Below are 17,152 nucleotides of genomic sequence, written 5' to 3' on the forward strand. Positions count from 1 at the left end.
TGGTGCCCCTCACAAACATGGCACCTTACGTTGGTGTGCTTTGATTCTGAGTACGCGTAGATTCGGGAACGGTTCCTGTCGCTCGCGCCAATGACGTCGCTGGCACGCTGAGAGGGACGCGGCGCGAGGCTGGAGCTGGACACGTGGGGATGGAGTCGGCTCGGGGCTTCAGGGCCAGGGGGCGGCTGCGGAGGAGCCGGAGGCTGCAGGCGCAGGGGCTAGAGCCGGCGCCCGAGCGAAGCTGGGAGGAGCCTCTGGCTCCGCCGCTCGGCCCCGAGGACGGGCAAGCGGGTGCCCCCGGGGAGCCCGGCAGCGGCGCGACCCTGGGGGTGGCACCGGCACCGGCACCGGCCCTGGCCCTGCAGCGGCGGAATCCGGCCAAGAAGGGCAAGGAGGCGCCGGCGGTTCCCAAGGGAAAACCTAAATCCGGGCGGGTGTGGAAGGATCCCGGCAAGAAGCGGTGAGGGGGGAGGCCGGGCGCGAAGGTGGGGTACGGGAGTGGGGAGCCTGGGGTGCGGGGGGGGGCAGGAGTAAGACTATGGAGTGTGGGGGAGGGGGAGACTAGGGTAGAGTTGGGGGTGATATAAGGAGGCTTATGGCGCTGGCATCTAGGAAGGCTTGTGACTTTCCCCATGATGTATTACAAACAAAGGGAATTGGAGATGGGCACTAATGCTAAATGGGCACCCAGGATAACGCCTTTCCCCTTTGTAAAAGTGCTTTGGAGTCTGTTCCGTGTGAAGCTGTCTTAATGTAAATGCTCCCCTCTGTGTGTTGGTGGCTAATGGGAATTCTTTCTCTCCTCTCTTCTTCTTTAGGTTTTCCCATATGATTCAGGACAAGCCCCTCCGCACCTCCTGGGAGCGAAAGATGAAAGAGCGCCAGGAGAAGAAAATAGTCAAGGATTTTGCCCAGCATCTTCAGGAAGAAAAACAGAGGGCGCGTGAGGTAATGGGACGGGATGGTACAACACGGCTCATTGCCCAATTATCCCAACCCTGTGTGTGTGTGTCTCTCCCCTCCCCTGCACCCACATGTTATCACAGCAGTAAACTAGGCTCCAAGAAGAGGCCTGCAAGGGTTAATGAACCCCAAAATTTGATGGTATCGTGACCTTGGAATTGCCATCCCTCTGCCTGTTGTGATCAAGTAACCTTGCTGTACTATCTCAGTTCTTTCACCTCTAAGTCTCCAGGGCAGAAATGCCTCTCTCAGGCTATAGAAGTCTCCCCCATACACCCCAGCTCTAGTTCCCACCTCAGCTTGCCTTTTGTTTGCCTCTAACTTAAGTGTCATTCTTGAGCCTGACCTCTCTCCTTTCCACCTCCCTCCTGTCCAGCGTCTGGGACCTTCCTTGTTGCCTCCATTGCAGCATTGCTTGTGCATGCTGCTGCTTTGGCTCCACCCCGATCTTTGGCTCTCCTTCCTATGATTTCCCTGTGTTTCAGCTCTCCACATTAATGATAAATACGAGGGGATACAAATCTGAGGTGCCAAGCCTGCTATGTCAGGATCTAAGCTGACCCCTAGGAACAGCCTGGGCTCCAGGAGAAACTTCTGTTTGGGGAGGTTGTTCCATATGTGGTGTGTGGGTTGTTTGCACCTTCCCCTACAGCATCTGGTGCGGGCTGCTGTCAGAGACCGGATATTGGGCTGGATGGATCTCACCTCTGATCTGGGGTGGCAGTTTGCATGTGCAGACACCTACTGCCATGTGCCGATCCCCTCACTTCTGTCCTGAAACAATTCCGCTGGTTTTCTGTTCCATTCCTGATCCAGTTTTGTTTAAAAACCTGCCACATCCTAGCTCCAGGCTATCTCATGGACTGTCTCCTCTTTGCTCTAGCCACCTTCTCTCTTCCTTCACACCATGCAACTTAATTGTATTGCCTCTTCTTCTGACACCAGCGTCGCTCCACTGTTGGATGGTAGCAAATGTTTGGGGCCTTGCTGGTTATTTTTCCAGTAGAGGAGAAATCAGTGACATAGACTGGGTATAATCTAAGTTTGACTTTGATGTAGTTATGCTATACATAGGTTTGGCAGAATTCAATTTTTTTTTTTTTTTTTTTTTATCATTTTGATGGATAATATGAATGTTTATTTTTAAACATTTTTTTGTTTTTTTATTTAAATGTTCACAATTGTATGAAATTATGGGGGGGGTGGTCAGACAATAATTATTTAGTGACAGTCAAACACCGAGATTCAAAGAGCTAAAGCTTTATGGCTGTTAAAACACAAATTATCAACATCGTATCAAAATATGCAACGTAAATAGCTTTAAATCAAACCCTAATAAGTTCTCAAGCAGCACTTTTCTTACTTTGCCCGTCTGTATCTTTCAATTACTATCGCGAGAAATATTTTTCATCAATTTCAGCGTGTATGATGAAATCAACATTTACTGATAAATATCTAATACTTCCAAGCTTACCCATACACCAGTTCTGGAACAGAGGTGGTCAAACAGCATACAGGGCAAATTTATTCTTCTGGGAATTTCTGAACAGCACTAGAGCCTGGTTCCCAGAGAGCAACTCTGCCCCCAGAATTGGCTGATCAGAGAAGTGAGCAAACTCATAGACTCTAAGGTCAGAAGGGACCAATTATGATCATCTAGTCTGACCTCCTGCATGATGCGGGCCACTAAAGCTGACCCACCCACTCCTGGAATAATTCTCTCCCTTGACTCAGCTGTTGAAGTCCCCAAATCATGATTTAAAGACTTCAAATCGCTGAGAATCCTCCAGTAAGCGACCCCTGCCCCATGCTGCGGAGGAAGGCGAAAAACCTCCAGGGCCTCTGCCAATCTACCCTAGAGGAAAATTCCTTCCCGACCCCAAATATGGCGATTAGCTGAACCCCGAGCATGCGGGCAAGATTCTCTAGCCAGACCCTCTGGAAAAAGTTCTCTGTAGTAACTTAATATCCCATCGTTGACCATTGTTACTAATTACCAGCGATGGCACATTATTGACCTATTGACTAAAATCACGTTATCCCATCAAACCATCCCCTCCATAACTTATCAAGCTTAATCTTAAAGCCAGAGAGGTCTTTTGCCCCCACTGTTTCCCTCGGAAGGCTGTTCCAAAACTTCACCCCTCTGATGGTTAGAAACCGTCGTCTAATTTCAAGCCTAAACTTCCCGACGGCCAGTTTATATCCATTTGTTCTCCTGTCCACATTAGTACTGAGCTGAAATAATTCCTCTCCCTCCCTGGTATTTATCACTCTGATATATTTAAAGAGAGCAATCATATCCCCCCTCAGCCTTCTTTTGGTTAAGGTAAACAAACTGAGCTCCTCGAGTCTCCTTTCATACGACAGATTTTCCATTCCTCGGATCATCCTAGTGGCCCTTCTTTGTACCCATTCCAGTTTGATTTCATCCTTTTTAAACATGGGAGACCAGTACTGCGCACACTACTCCAAATGAGGTCTCACCAGTGCCTTGTATAACGGAACCAGCACCTCCTTATCCCTACTAGAAATACCTCGCCTAATGCATCCCAAGACCGCATTAGCTTTTTTCACGGCCACGTCACATTGCCGACTCATAGTCATCCTGCGATCAACCAGGACTCCGAGGTCCTTCTCCTCTTCCATTACTTCCAACTGATGTGTCCCCAGCTTATAACTAAAATTCTTGTTAGTCATCCCTAAATGCATAACCTTACACTTCTCACTATTAAATTTCATCCTATTACTATTACTCCAGTTTACAAGGTCATCCAAATCTCCCTGCAGGATATCCCGATCCTTCTCCGAATTGGCAATACTGCCCAACTTTGTGTCATCCGCAAACTTTATCAGCCCACTCCTACATTTGGTTCCGAGGTCAGTAATGAATAGATTAAATAAAATCGGACCCAAAACCGAACCTTGAGGAACTCCACTGGTAACCTCCCTCCAACCTGACAGTTCACCTTTCAGTACGACCCGCTACAGTCTTCCCTTTAACCAGTTCTTTATCCACCTCTGGATTTTCATATCGATCCCCATCTTTTCCAGTTTAACCAATAATTCCTCATGCGGTACCGTATCAAACGTTTTACTGAAATCGAGGTATATTAGAAATATACCACCACATTTCCTTTATCTAAAAAAATCTGTTACTTTCTCAAAGAAGGAGATCAGGTTGGTTTGGCACGATCTACCTTTCGTAAAACCGTGTTGTAATTTGTCCCAATTTGCATTGACCTCAAGGTCCTTAACTACTTTCTCCTTCAACATTTTTTCCAAGACCTTGCATATTACAGATGTTAAACTAACAGGCCTGTAGTTACCCGGGTCACTTTTTTTCCCCTTCTTGAAAATAGGAACCACATTAGCTATTCTCCAGTCAAATGGTACCACCCCCGAGTTCACAGATTCATTAAAAATTATCACTAATGGGCTTGCAATTTCTTGCGCCAGTTCTTTTAATATTCTTGGCTGAAGATCATCCGGTCCGCCCGATTTAGTCCCGTTAAGCTGTTCGAGTTTGGCTTCTACCTCGGATACGGTAATGTCAACCCCCACTCCTTTATTCCTATCCGTCTCGCTTCCACTATTCCTCAGCCCTTCATTAGCCTCATTAAATACTGATGCAAAATATTCATTTAGATATTGTGCCATGCCTAGATTATCCTTAATCTCCACTCCATCTACAGTCTTAAGCGGTCCCACTTCTTCTTTCTTTGTTTTCTTCTTATTTATATGGCTATAAAAGCTCTTACTATTGGTTTTAATTCCCCTTGCAAGGTCCAACTCTACACAGCTTTTGGCTTTTCTCACTCCATCTCTACATGCTCTGACCTCAATAAGGTAGGTTTCTTTGCTGATCCCTCCCATCTTCCACTCCCTGTACGCTTTCTGTTTTTTCTTAATGACCCCTCTGAGACGCTTGCTCATCCAGCTTGGTCTAAATCTCCTGCCTACGAACCGTTTTCCCTTTCTTGAGATACAGGCCTCCGACAGCTCCTGCAACTTCAACTTGAAATAATCCCAGGCGCCTTCCACCTTTAGATCCCTAAATATGTTAGTCCAATCCACTTCCCTAACTAGTCCCCTTAATTTATTAAAGTTGGCCCTTTTGAAATCGTAAACCTTAGTCTCGGATTTAATTCTGTTAATCTTTCCATTTAGTTTAAACCGAATTAGCTCATGAGCACTCGAGCCAAAGTTGTCCCCTACAACCATTTCCTCAACGAGGTCCTCACTACTCACCAAAACCAAATCTAAAATGGCATCCCCCCTCGTCGGTTCAGCAGCTACTTGATGAAGGAATTCATCAGCTATCACGTCTAGGAAAACCTGAGCCCTATTATTGTTACTAGCATTTGTTCCCCAGTCTATATCCGGGAAGTTAAAGTCTCCCATGATTACACAGTTCCTATTAGTATTTACTTCCCTAAAAACGTTAAAGAGTTCTCTGTCCATATCCAGGCTAGATCCTGGCGGTCTATAGCACACCCCAAGCACTATCCCCATTGATGTGGCTTCCTCCTTCCCAGGATCACTGCTCCCAGAACCTTGCATAACCCAAAACTAAATGACCCAAGTGGGAGAGGCTTATGAAGGGAGGCAGAACTTCCATAGCAGAGGTCCCTAGATTATGGAGCTCTCACCCACTCATTGTGTTGATTCCCCTGTCCTCCTGGAAGGATCTCTACGCACAGACACACAACTAATTATTAAAGTACCTAGAGAGAACATCAATGGGCCTGGTGCAAGAGCCTTCTCCTCTGCAGCTCTTGCCCTCCCTGTACTCTCTTGCCTCGCTGATTCCATCTCTCTTACGATCTTTGCTGTGGACCTCTCTCACCTTTTCTGCCTCTTCCCCCTCTGCTCCCTTTCCTGAGCATGACTCTAGAATGCAGTTTCCCTGAATGGCAGGATATAAAATCAAAGCTTCACTCTACTGTTTCTGCAGGAGAAAAAGCAGCGCCGGGAAGAGAACTTGAAACGACGCCTGGAGAACGAGCGGAAGGCAGAGATCGTACAAGTGGTGAGTGTCCTGGCTTTTTAGCATCTCCTGCAGGGAGACCCAGAACCCACCTTTCCAACATGGGATGGATTCATTTGGGGGGCTCCTCCTCCCGTACTCACTGTGTCCTGGTTGCTGCTCAGAAAACCATATTTGTGTTGAGGCCTGACACATGCTCATGTCAGATTTTTGTGAGTTGCTGGGGTCAACCCAGTTTTTCTCCCTGCAGAGTATGGTTCTTGTTGAGTGCCCATGGCAGGGACAAGAGAGTGAAAATGAACAGAGAGAGAGAAATCCAGATGAATAGTTGGAAAAACAGCCTCACACTGGAATCTATGAGTCTCTGGAATAGTCTTTTGTTGCATGTGGAGCCCATTACTAAAACTGTTCAGAGCTAGACTAGGCAGAGCCCTGCTGGCCATACTTTAGGGAACAGCACCACTTTGGGCCCCGAGATGCATGACTTGCCCTAGTGCAGTGGTTCCCAAACTTTAACAGCCCGCGAATGCCTTTCACTAAACTGTGAAATCTCATGAACCCCCTCCTAAAAATGAATATTTTCAGGGATTTAAGTTTAAATTTCCTCAGTGTGATGGATGCCCCAACTGCCTGGCCCCGCTCTTCCTGGGGCTCGGGCTGCCAGCCCCGGGCGGAGCGCTGGGGTTTGGGCTGCCAGCTCCCTCATTGACAGGGGCAGGGCTCGGGCTGCCGGCCCCGCTCTCCCTGGGGCTCGGGCTGCCAGCCCTGCATGGGTAATGCTGGGGTTTGGGCTGCTGGCTCCCCCGCTGACGGGGGCAGGGCTTGGGCTGTCAGCTCAAACTGCCCGGCCCCGCTCTCCCTCAGGCTCTGGCTGCCAGCCCCCCGCAGAGTGCTGGGGTTCGTGCTGCTGGCTCCCCCACTGACCACTGGGACTCGGGCTGCCAGCCCCAACTGCCCGGCCCCACCCTCCCTGGGGCTCGGGCTGCCAGCCCTGCACGGAGCACTGGGGTTTGGGCTGCCGGCTCCCCCACTGACGGGGGGCAGGGCTCAGGCTGCTGGCCCCAACAGCCCGGCCTCGCTCTCCCTGGGGCTTGGGTGGTCAGCCCTGCGCGGAGCGCTGGGGTTCAGGCTGCCGGCTTCCCCGCTGATGGGGGCAGGGCTTGGGCTGCCAGCCCCAACTGCCCGGCCCCGCTCTCCGTGGGGCTTGGGTTGTCAGCCCCGCACAGAGTGCTGGGGTTCGGGCTGCCAGCTCCCCCGCTGACTGCCGGGATTTGGGCTGCCAGCCCCAATTGCCCGGCCCCGCTCTCCCTGGGGCTCGGGGTGTCTGCCCTGCAACCGGGTCCCACCTGCTGTCTCCAATGCCCAGGGTCCTCTGTCCGCCACTAGTGAAATTTTTCTGGCGAACCCCAGTTTGGGAACCACTGCCCCAGTGCTATGGGTGGCTGAAAACTTTCCACTGAAACTGTTTTTGACTGAAAATTGGAGGATTAACTTTTTGTTTTGTTTTTTGGGGGTGAGAACTGTCTTTTTTTTTTTTTTTTTTTTTTTTTTTTTTCATTTGAAAAACTGAAATGTTTCCATTTGGAAAAGGTGCCATGGTGCCTCCTAGGAGTTGTAGTTGAGTTACCTCATGCTCCCATTCTTCTCTATGGGCTGGACTCCCCAACCAGACTACATTTCCCATGAGGCACCACAGGCAGGACTACCCATTATATACAGTTTCACGAAGGGCCAGTGTGATGCATCATGGGAGATGTAGTCTGACCAGGCAGCCCAGCCTATAGAGGAGAAGTGGGATTATGAGGCACTTGAAATACAACTCTCATGAGATACCTCATGAGATACCAGCAGCATTTTTTTTCTGACCAGCTGTCCCCAAGAGGTGTTTTGTCCTTGGTCTGTGTTGTTTCATGGCTGAGGTTCACAGCTTTTCTCTCTTGTTCCACCCCTGCAGATCCGGAATCCGCTCAAGCTGAAGCGTGCCAAGAAGAAGCAGCTACGCCGGATCGAGAAGCGGGATACGCTGGCATTACTGCAGAAACGCCAGGCGCAGCGCAAAGAGGCCAAGGAGTGAGGCTGCAGCAGGGAAGGGGAATAAAGCCTCAGGGCAGCTGATTCTCTGGGGTCCATCTGTCCTGACACTGCTTTTCCAGCTATCCTGCCCACCGCCTCCTTATGCCTCTGCTAGGGACTCCCCATCACCTCTCCTCCCTGCTGTGGGCTGATCAGCCACACTGAGTACACACTGCTGGCTCACACGCAAGAGCAGGGGGTTATACAAACCCACAGTCTGCACGGCTGCTCTTAAATGGAAACCTGCATAGTCTTCTCTTGCACCAGCGAGGCAGGATGCTGCAGTCCACGGCGCTGGGAAGTGTCATAAGCTCCGATGGGACAGGGATGAGGTGTCCTCATACTGCCTGACTTGGGGCAAAAAAACCAAAGACCGTGGCAGCTGAGCCAATGTGTGAACTAGAGCCCCTGGTGTTAAAGGCCCTGAATCCTCTTAAGCAGCACACACTCACTTGCTTGTGGAGCTGGTGGGAGCAGGGCTGGAGCAGGGAGCTGCTTCTGGGGTCTGTCTTGGCCTGTGCCTCAATAATTTGATCTTCTGTTAGGAGGAACAACGTGGAAAAAGATTTGGGTTTGTAGGGACCTGGGTTGTGGGCTGGGTGCTGTGTCTGTTGCTATCTTATATTTTTAATGGGCTGTTGCCTTGGTCTGCGGTAAAGAACAGAAGTCCCAGCTGCCCAGAGTAGGCCAAGCTTCTCTCCCATCAATCTGCCTCTTCCCCAGGTTTGAGGTGGGTGTTCATCCTTCTTGCCTTAGCCAATTGTTGGCCTTTCTGCTGAGACTAACAATGGGAGAGTGGGTTTTTATTTTGCTGGACTCCCATTGGAAGTCAACCTGAGGTGACCCACTAACTCTCTGAAGAGGTTCCTGGCAACAGCTAGGAGAGGATGATGAGGGTGGATTGCTCCCAACCACGTCATGGCTGTATGTGAGAAGGGATTTGTTGATCCATGCAGAAATATTGCTCTGGCCAAAGAAATGAATCCGAAAATACCAGCCAAGCCTGTGTCCTGTTCTCTCCTTTTCATCCAGAGGAATGTAAGGCGCAGGGAGTGTCCACAACAAACTAGTGGGGATGGCGGAAGGGAGCCAGACACGCTGTGCAGGAGCCATTCAGCATGGGGAGAAGGTTTGCGGCCCTGGGAGGAGCAGCGGGTATCTGTGCGCTGCCCATGCCCACAAGTGCCATCCATGCAGCTCCCATTAGTTGCAGTTCCCAGCCAATGGCAGCTGTGGAGTCAGTGCAGAGGAGCAGGGGCAACGCGCAGAGCTGCCTGCCTGTCTACTGGCAGGGAGCCTGCTGTAGCCCTGCTGTGCTGCCGGCAGGGAGCCACCTGTGGTAAGCGCCTTCTGGCCAGAGCCTACACCTCGCACCGCCTCCTGCACCCCAAACCCCAGTCCAGAGTCTGCACCCCAAGCTCCTGCCTCAGTCCTGAGCCCACACCCAAACTCCCTGCCAGAGCTTGCACTCCTCACCCCCTCCTGCACCCCAACCCCCTGCCCCAGGCTCATCCCAGAGACCCCTCCAAACCCCTCAGGCCAGAGCCTGCACCTTTACCCCAGCCCAGTGAAATTGAGTGGGGGGAGGGGATGGAGTGAGAGGGGCAGGGTAGATCCTGGGTTGATCTTAAATTCAGAAAGTGATCTTGTGCGTAAAAAAAAAAAAAAAAAATGGACACCACTGCTCTAAGTAAATTCTAAGGGGACACAAGGAAGCAGGGGGGCTAGAGAAGAATGGGGGAACCTGTGTAAGGAGTGAATTGCTGGGAGGGGGCGGCATGGAGTTGAGTGGGGGGTAGATCTGTAAAAAGAAAGGAATAGAGTGGTGAGGTGGGCCTGAGGTGAAAGGAAAGGGGATGGTAGTGAGGATTAAGGCTGGGCATGAGGGACACTTAGAGGGGTGGCCAGACGTGTATGTGATAACAGGGCCTTTGATCCCTCCTGCCAGGCCGATGCCTGTAGCAATAGATCACCCTGTCACCTGCAGTTGGCAGCTTTCAGCAGCTGGACTTCTGCCTCCAGCCCTGCCGGGAACATCCTGTCACCTCGATGCACCAGCAGGCCTAGCAACCCGCTGAGCTGCTGCATCCATCCCACAAGGTGAGTCTTGCAATTGCCATAATAACAGGCCTGTGTGGAAGAGCCTGCCTGGCCAGGTTCACTATGGTTAATGATGGAGCCCATAGCAGAGGGGCAGGATGCCCACTGAGGCTGAGCTGCTCCTTCTCCAGTGGGCGTAGGGTGGATGTGGCAGCAGCCGCGGAGTTCTGCCCAGCCATGCCAGTAACCAGGGTTTGCGTCAGTCCCTCTCTCATCAGGCATTTACGTGATAGCAGGGTGTGTTTGGCAATTGCATGGGTGCCTCTGTCCCCAGTAGATGCTGCACTGCCAGGGATCTGACTCCCCTGCCCTTGGGTAGGAATGGGCGGGCAGAAGCATTGGGGTGCTCTCTGGGAATGAATATGGGGCAGGAAGCACCAGAGCTGGGTTTTATTCCCAGTCCTGCCACTGGGCCGCTCATTATCTCCCTGTGCCTGGAAGGTCTGTAAAACAAGCCACCTCCAAAGCCCAGGAGGGGTTAATGAGGTGATGCTCTGACAGTCTAGAAGGGCTGAGTGGGAGTGATACACGAGACAACCCCGAGAAGTACCCTCATGGACCTTGCGCCATGGAACAAATTAGGGTATTGGGCAAGTCCACAGGTCCTCTAACTGGGAGTACAATATCCAGTTGGTTGGCTAAAATGTCTGATATACCTGGGACAACAGGAACAGATGTCTCAACTGTGGTTGCAAAAGAACTAAATAACGCTTGCATATCTGAGTTGAGGAATCTAAAAGGTTAGAAGATTCCTGAGACCAGGTTCAGCAGTTGCTCCAGTAGCAACTGGAATTTTGACTTAAGGAGAAGGTTCAGCTTGAGAACTCCACATTACAAGAGAGAAGTTTAAAGGATGAGCTGAAGATTAAAAAGTTGTAATGCCCTTGTGATAAGCAATGGCTTGAAATATTAAGGGAGCAAGATTGCTGTTTAAGGAAATGGCCACAAAGGCAGCAGGCAGTAAATGTGGTTCTGAACTCTCAGAACCAGCAGACTTTGGCTAACCATGCATATTGCCAATAGGAAACAGCTTGCTTATAGGAAGAGCTGCAGGCTCTGAAGGTAGTAAATAGTGCAGCTCAGGGAAGCAGTGCTGTAGTGAGCATTAAGAAAGTTGTGTGCAGAAAATTAGAGGAAAAGAACAGAGTTAGCTCTCATACAAGTTCAGCAAACTTTTCTGGACTTTCCTATGGAAGTAATATTGAAAAGAAGTGAAGTTTTTCTGATTCTGTAGAGAAACAATGGGTAATAGAAAAACCAGAGACATGTATGACTTGGAAATTAGTGCATGGAAATCCTGAATTGACTCGGGATGGGAAGGTACCGTAGAGTGTGATATAACACAGGACCCTCTGTTGCTTTTTACAATTTGGCTTAACAGTGAAAACAGCAGAATGTTTGATAATTCATATACTGCTTTAAACGGTCTAGGAAAAGTTGTAGGTGAAATACAGAAAGGATGGCCACCCCCAAAGAAAAAAACCTCAAGGGGCATTGCTGATAACTTTCCCCAACAATGGGCCACAAGGAAAAAAGGAACCAGCAAAATAAAGGGGAACCAAGGAAAGAAGACAGCAAAGATAAAAATCTTGCCCCTTGTGAAAAGAAGAGAATTTCTGATCTGGGTAGAAATTGGCTTTGGAGAAAATTGCTACAGTATGAGCCTAAGGATCAGATTGATAGGCTACCCACTGAAGAATTGCTTCTGAGATTGGCAAGTCATGAGAAGAGCATACCTACGGCTCCCCCATGCTCCAAAGACCAAGTATAGGCCTCCCTATCTCCCCAGTGTCAGCAAATGATCATGCTGACCTAGTGGCACATTTAAAACGTGATGAATGGGGAAGACCAACAGTATATGTGGTGATTAACACCAGAGCCTTCAAACAAAATATTTTAGTAGACACAAGTGCCACTTTTGGTACTGGTAAAAATAATTTATTTGGACCACCATTAGCAATAAAAAGATTGCAAGGATTTAATGAAACAGAAAATAAAGTGCCATTTAGCTAGCCAATATGTTTTTGGTTAGGAACAAATCAAGGAATAGGACAATTTGGCCTGATAAATTTGGATGGCAATGGAATAATAGGAATAGATATGTTGAGTAATAGTAGCCAACTAGTATTAATGGGCAAAGTGAATGCTCATAGGAGAAACATTGAAAGAGCTCAGTAGAATAGCAAGGCAGATGAACAGGCTAAGAAAGGAACCAAGGAGGAGATTTTATGGCAGCCACAATTCCAATCAACCCCAATGGCAAAAATAGAAGAAGAAAAAAAGATAGAACAAATTGATTTAGTAGTGCTACAGAAAAGGGATCCTGAAATAAGGAAATTGGTAACAAAAGAAAAATATCAGGGATGAAAGATTTGGCAGAATGAAACAGGATTAGTGTTAGCTACCGGATTAGTGTTAGCTACCAAAACAGAAGATGACATGTTTGTATGGGTTGTTCCAACAGAAGTTAGATCTGAAATTATAGCCTTAGTTCATAATAATGAAAATTAGGGATAGATAAAACTCTTAGTAGGCTATAGGATGTGGCCAAGTATCAGAACAGATGTGGAAGAATATGTAATGAAGAATATGCGCTGCCAATAATGCAGATACCAAGATAGTAAAAGGGCCATTGGGACATCAAAGAATAGAATGCCAATGGGTCAGGTTACAGATTGATTATATTGGTCTGCTTGCGAAAACTGCAAGAGGAAAATGCCTGGTAGTATTGGATCCTTTTATAAAATGTGTAGAGGCTATCCCTATGAGAAATAACAGCTTTAACCACATCTTAAGTCTTGGTAGATTATGTAATCACTAGGTGGGGTGTCACTAAGGAAATTGATTCAGATCAAGGGTCACACTTTATAGGAGAAATTAGGAAGCTGGACATCCTCAGAGTTTGGGACAAGTGGAAAGAACAAACAGAATGCTAAAAACAGCCTTAAGAAAAGTAGTGAATCATCAGAGTAAGGATTGGGACCAAAAGCTTCCTTTAATATTAATGACAGGTTTCAGAGTAACAGCCGTTACTGTTATAAAAAGAACTCCTGTTCTTCTTTTTAATATTAATGGCCATCAGAGGAAAAGTAGCTTCACATGGAGGAACTCTATTTAAAGCCATGACTGGGCAAAACATGAGATTGCCTGAACAACGATGGGTGGTTGGGATGCCTCCAGATGAATTACAACCTAGGGTATTAACAGATCAGTGGATGCAACAGTTATTAAAATACATTGCTGAAACACATAAACAGGAAGCAATTGCTCTTAAGGCAAATATCAAACAAATGGATAAGAAGATGGGACCAATCCTGCACCCACAGAAATAGCAACTAGGTGATATGGTTATGTACAGGCATATTACTGAAAAGGGCCACATATATAGTCCAATATGGATGGGACCAGTAAGAAATGTGGACAAGGCCAATCCTACAATATACCAACTAGATATTTGTCAAGGAAAGAGAAAAGTAACAAAATGGTTCCATTCATCTCAACTAAAGAAATGGAGGGGAGAGGCTGTAAAATAAAGTTTAAATTCCTGCATAATTAGTCATTTGTTTTACTTTGTTTGATAGGGAGAGAGAGTTTATAAACTATAATTAAAATGCAACCAGTGCAACAAGAAAGAGAATGGTACAAATTTCTGCCAGAACTAAAGTCACAGGATGTAGTCAAGGTTTTTGTCATTAGTAGCGGTACAGGTGGAGGATCCATTTCAGCCAATGGACCAAAGCCCCACAGAGTATAGAAAAACTATTAACAGCCAGGAGAGACCCCTAACTGATGTCAGTATAGACAGGGAGAGAATTTGACGGGTTTGTTATGTGGATACTGGATCCACATGCTCCATCTTGAATACCATTGGAAATCCCATAGAATTTATACCATATATTTCATCTGACAAAAAGGTGATTCGAGGCATTCACAGAACAGAGGGTTCAATCCCATTAAGCATCCCTGTAATGGTGGAAATAGGAAACAGAATAGCAGGAATTAGATCGGTACTCATGGATATAGGACTAATCAGTTTTGGAATAATAATTTCTTGCACAAATGCAATGCATAGTTGATTTTGTCAATGGAGTTGTATGGGCCATTAATTGAAAAATAATTGTTGCAAATAGTTAAAAATGATCATATAATAAAAAGCATTTATAATTGTTAGTGTTTATTGTATATAGTTAATGATTAAATTGTTTTAAAATAATATATTTTTAATACAATTATTTAATAAAGATTGTTAGAATTAAAACACTCATCAGAGAGAAAAATAGTCTTCTGTTGTTCTGTTTTGCAGAAAGAAAGAGTCCAGAAGGTGAATGATGCAGTTCTATTCATCTTGGCTCTTCTGGGTATCAGTGGTTACTGGTTTCTGCTATGGTGGTATGAATTCAGAAATTGTGAAAACAGCAAAGATCCAGTGGAGTAAACCTAACCAAACTGCTGTCACTGACAGTAATGTGAGCTGCCTCTTTATATTTCCAAAACTAAATAATAAAAATGTTGAGAATTGGGTAATTTTGGGTCACTATGGGACCAGTAGGAGATATAATGATGCAAAACTCACACAAATGTCTTATTTCATTTGTCCATGCCAATGGTCAGGGTATTGTGAGTCCCCACAATTTTCCCTTACCAGGACCAGCAGGATATCAATGGACAGCCGAGGAAAGGAGAGGAATAACATGGAGAAGGGTGGTTAAAATTGGACAATGGCAATGTACTCTAGTAAATGGATCTGGAGTATTTGCATGGTCCAACAGTCTCCTAGTAGCTCCGAAAATATCCCAAACATCCCTCCTCTTGTAGCTGCAACACCAATCAGTAGTATCCAGGCAACAGAAGAAAAGAATAATATCACAATGATATGTAAATGGTTCATCGGCATGAATAAGGAAGGATGGCATGTAATCCACCAAACTGAGGTAATAAATATGAAAGGTAGCCAGTGATAAGACACTCCATAGGTAACTCCACCCAACCCATGGGATGAAGGAGAGAGCATACAGATCTCTGTAATCTTAAGTGGGCAAAAATGTAAATGGGTCTGGATACAAAGGGAAGACAGATGGGCACACGTAACTGACATAACATCACCAGGTGAAATATGATTATAAATAATGGAAAAGATAAGCCTATGTTATGTTTAGAGGAGGTGGGGTCTGCATCTGGAAATACAGTAGATTAAGTAACTGTACGTCATTCCAAGGGGAAAACCTTCATGTGCTTTTATAGCATGATATGCCCCTAAATGGAAAAAGAAGAAAGGGAAACCATCGTGTTAAAATGGGCCCATAACAATGTTGAAATAAACAACATCTTATTTAATATTATTGATCCATAATGAGGGCACAATGGAATAATGATTCAGTGTGTGCCTCAACAGGAAATCATATCAAGAGATCAGTTAAGTTTGCAAGCACTCTAATACAAACAGAGCAGAATAATGGATGTAGAAAGGTTAAGAAGAGTCAAGTCCTGTTTTCCTATTAGTGTGAAAGTAGCAGACATATAACAAGAAACATGGAAGTGGAACATGGAGGATTGTTGGCCCTAACAATTTCAGTAACATCTTCACCATATTATGGTATCCACGCCTGAGAAAGTTAGAATTGGTCCTTGCATAATAAAAGAGGATGTTAGAAGGCAATTGATCATAAATCCCCCCTACTCCTTGAAAACGGTGGTAGTAGATTTAACTCCCATGAATATCTCATTTATACAACCACAGTGTGCTAGATACATAGAACCCCTGTTTATAGGATTGAAGAGATGGCTGGGAACCAACTTTTAACAGGAATCCCTGCTAACAAAGTAAAAAGAGATCTGCTAGACAGAGCTCTAGGAGGGGCAGGAACAGGTCTTGGCGTGTTAATTAAATGCAGTAGGACAGCAAGGAGAAGCTTTGTCTAAATCCCTTAAAATAATTTTAAATGAGATAAGCACTAGCCATCAGCTGATAGCTAGTTTGCTCCCTGGATGGGAGAAGCTACAAGAAGTGGATCACTTAGCAGTATTACAAACAGTGGAGGTATTACAGGGCAATGTATCTATGGCATTAGCTTGTATACAAGCACAAACATGGACTAATGATGTGGTAAAGGACATCATAAGGGATGGAATGAGTGGGATTTTGCCTTTAGAAATAAGAAGCATTATGTGGAAATATGCTACTATAGCTGAACAAAAATTGTATTCTTAGTGGAAAATGATCAATTTTACATATGATGTACAATTAAATCAAATTACCACCTATATAGTGATGTCTGATGCTCAGATAGAACTGAGTGTGGCATTAGGATTAAATGTTAATGATAGTGTAATGCAGCCAGTAGAACATATATTGTGGGGCATGAAACAAAGCTTTGTATGGAAAACTGTGGAATTTGAAGCCTGCATGGAAATATATGCTATACAACCATATATCATATATGGTTGTATAGCATCATAACTGCAAACATATCCAATATGGTATTGGATATGTTTGCAGTTATGATGCTATACAACCATATGATATATGTTTAAATTCAGAAAAGAGAAGATGTCATTGCCAACTAGATCCTTTTTCACTTAATGGATCTGTAGTTGTATATATAGGAAATAAATGTGTATGGTTTTGAAGTTGGTGTAACTGGTTTGAAGTTAATCGTTTGTTTATCATAACACATGATCCTCATGATCCTCAGGAAAACCAATGTCTATGTAATATAACTACAATAGGATGTGATTTTAATTTTTCATTGTCTGAAATAAAAAGTGAAGTTAAGGATCAGTTTCAGATATATAGCAAGGTTAACCCAGTACCATTGGAAATGAACATACGTTTAGTTAGGCAGCTATTAAGGCATCCTGACTTACAAAAACAATTACAGAAAGCTCAGGAAAGTACACAAAAAGTCATGCTCATTGTACACCACTCTAATGATGAAATTGAACAAGATATGGAACAAATACAAAAAGATACGTGGTGGTGGAGGATATTTTTGGAATGGTCTCCCACAGCAACAGGATTCTTTAATG

General features: G+C 45.9%; 1 protein-coding gene and 1 long non-coding RNA gene across 2 annotated transcripts; both read left to right on the plus strand.

Annotated features, from left to right (window-relative positions):
- Window positions 1-9,027, plus strand: CCDC86 (coiled-coil domain containing 86). Its single transcript, XM_005309632.5, has 4 exons — window positions 1-460; window positions 819-948; window positions 5,921-5,995; window positions 7,908-9,027. Exons 1-4 carry the CDS (start codon window positions 150-152, stop codon window positions 8,025-8,027), a joined length of 636 nt encoding a protein of 211 aa, XP_005309689.3. The 5' UTR covers window positions 1-149; the 3' UTR covers window positions 8,028-9,027.
- A 538-nt stretch (window positions 9,028-9,565) lies between these two features.
- LOC135982935 (uncharacterized) lies at window positions 9,566-16,898 on the plus strand. The gene is made up of 2 exons (XR_010600430.1): window positions 9,566-10,126; window positions 14,430-16,898. It is a non-coding gene; the product is annotated as an uncharacterized LOC135982935 (long non-coding RNA).
- Window positions 16,899-17,152: the final 254 nt, after the last annotated feature.

The sequence above is a fragment of the Chrysemys picta genome, chromosome 4 (genome assembly GCF_011386835.1).
Source record: "Chrysemys picta bellii isolate R12L10 chromosome 4, ASM1138683v2, whole genome shotgun sequence".
In the NCBI taxonomy this organism is placed as follows: Eukaryota; Metazoa; Chordata; order Testudines; family Emydidae; genus Chrysemys; species Chrysemys picta.

What these genes read in the sequence shown, in the direction of transcription:
- CCDC86 (XM_005309632.5), top strand. Translation starts at nt 150, where the DNA reads ATGGAGTCGGCTCGGGGCTTCAGGGCCAGGGGGCGGCTGCGGAGGAGC. An exon ending in AAGGATCCCGGCAAGAAGCG is followed by an intron (nt 461 to 818) that starts GTGAGGGGGGAG and finishes CTTCTTCTTTAG; the next exon opens with GTTTTCCCATATGATTCAGG. An exon ending in AAAAACAGAGGGCGCGTGAG is followed by an intron (nt 949 to 5,920) that starts GTAATGGGACGG and finishes CTGTTTCTGCAG; the next exon opens with GAGAAAAAGCAGCGCCGGGA.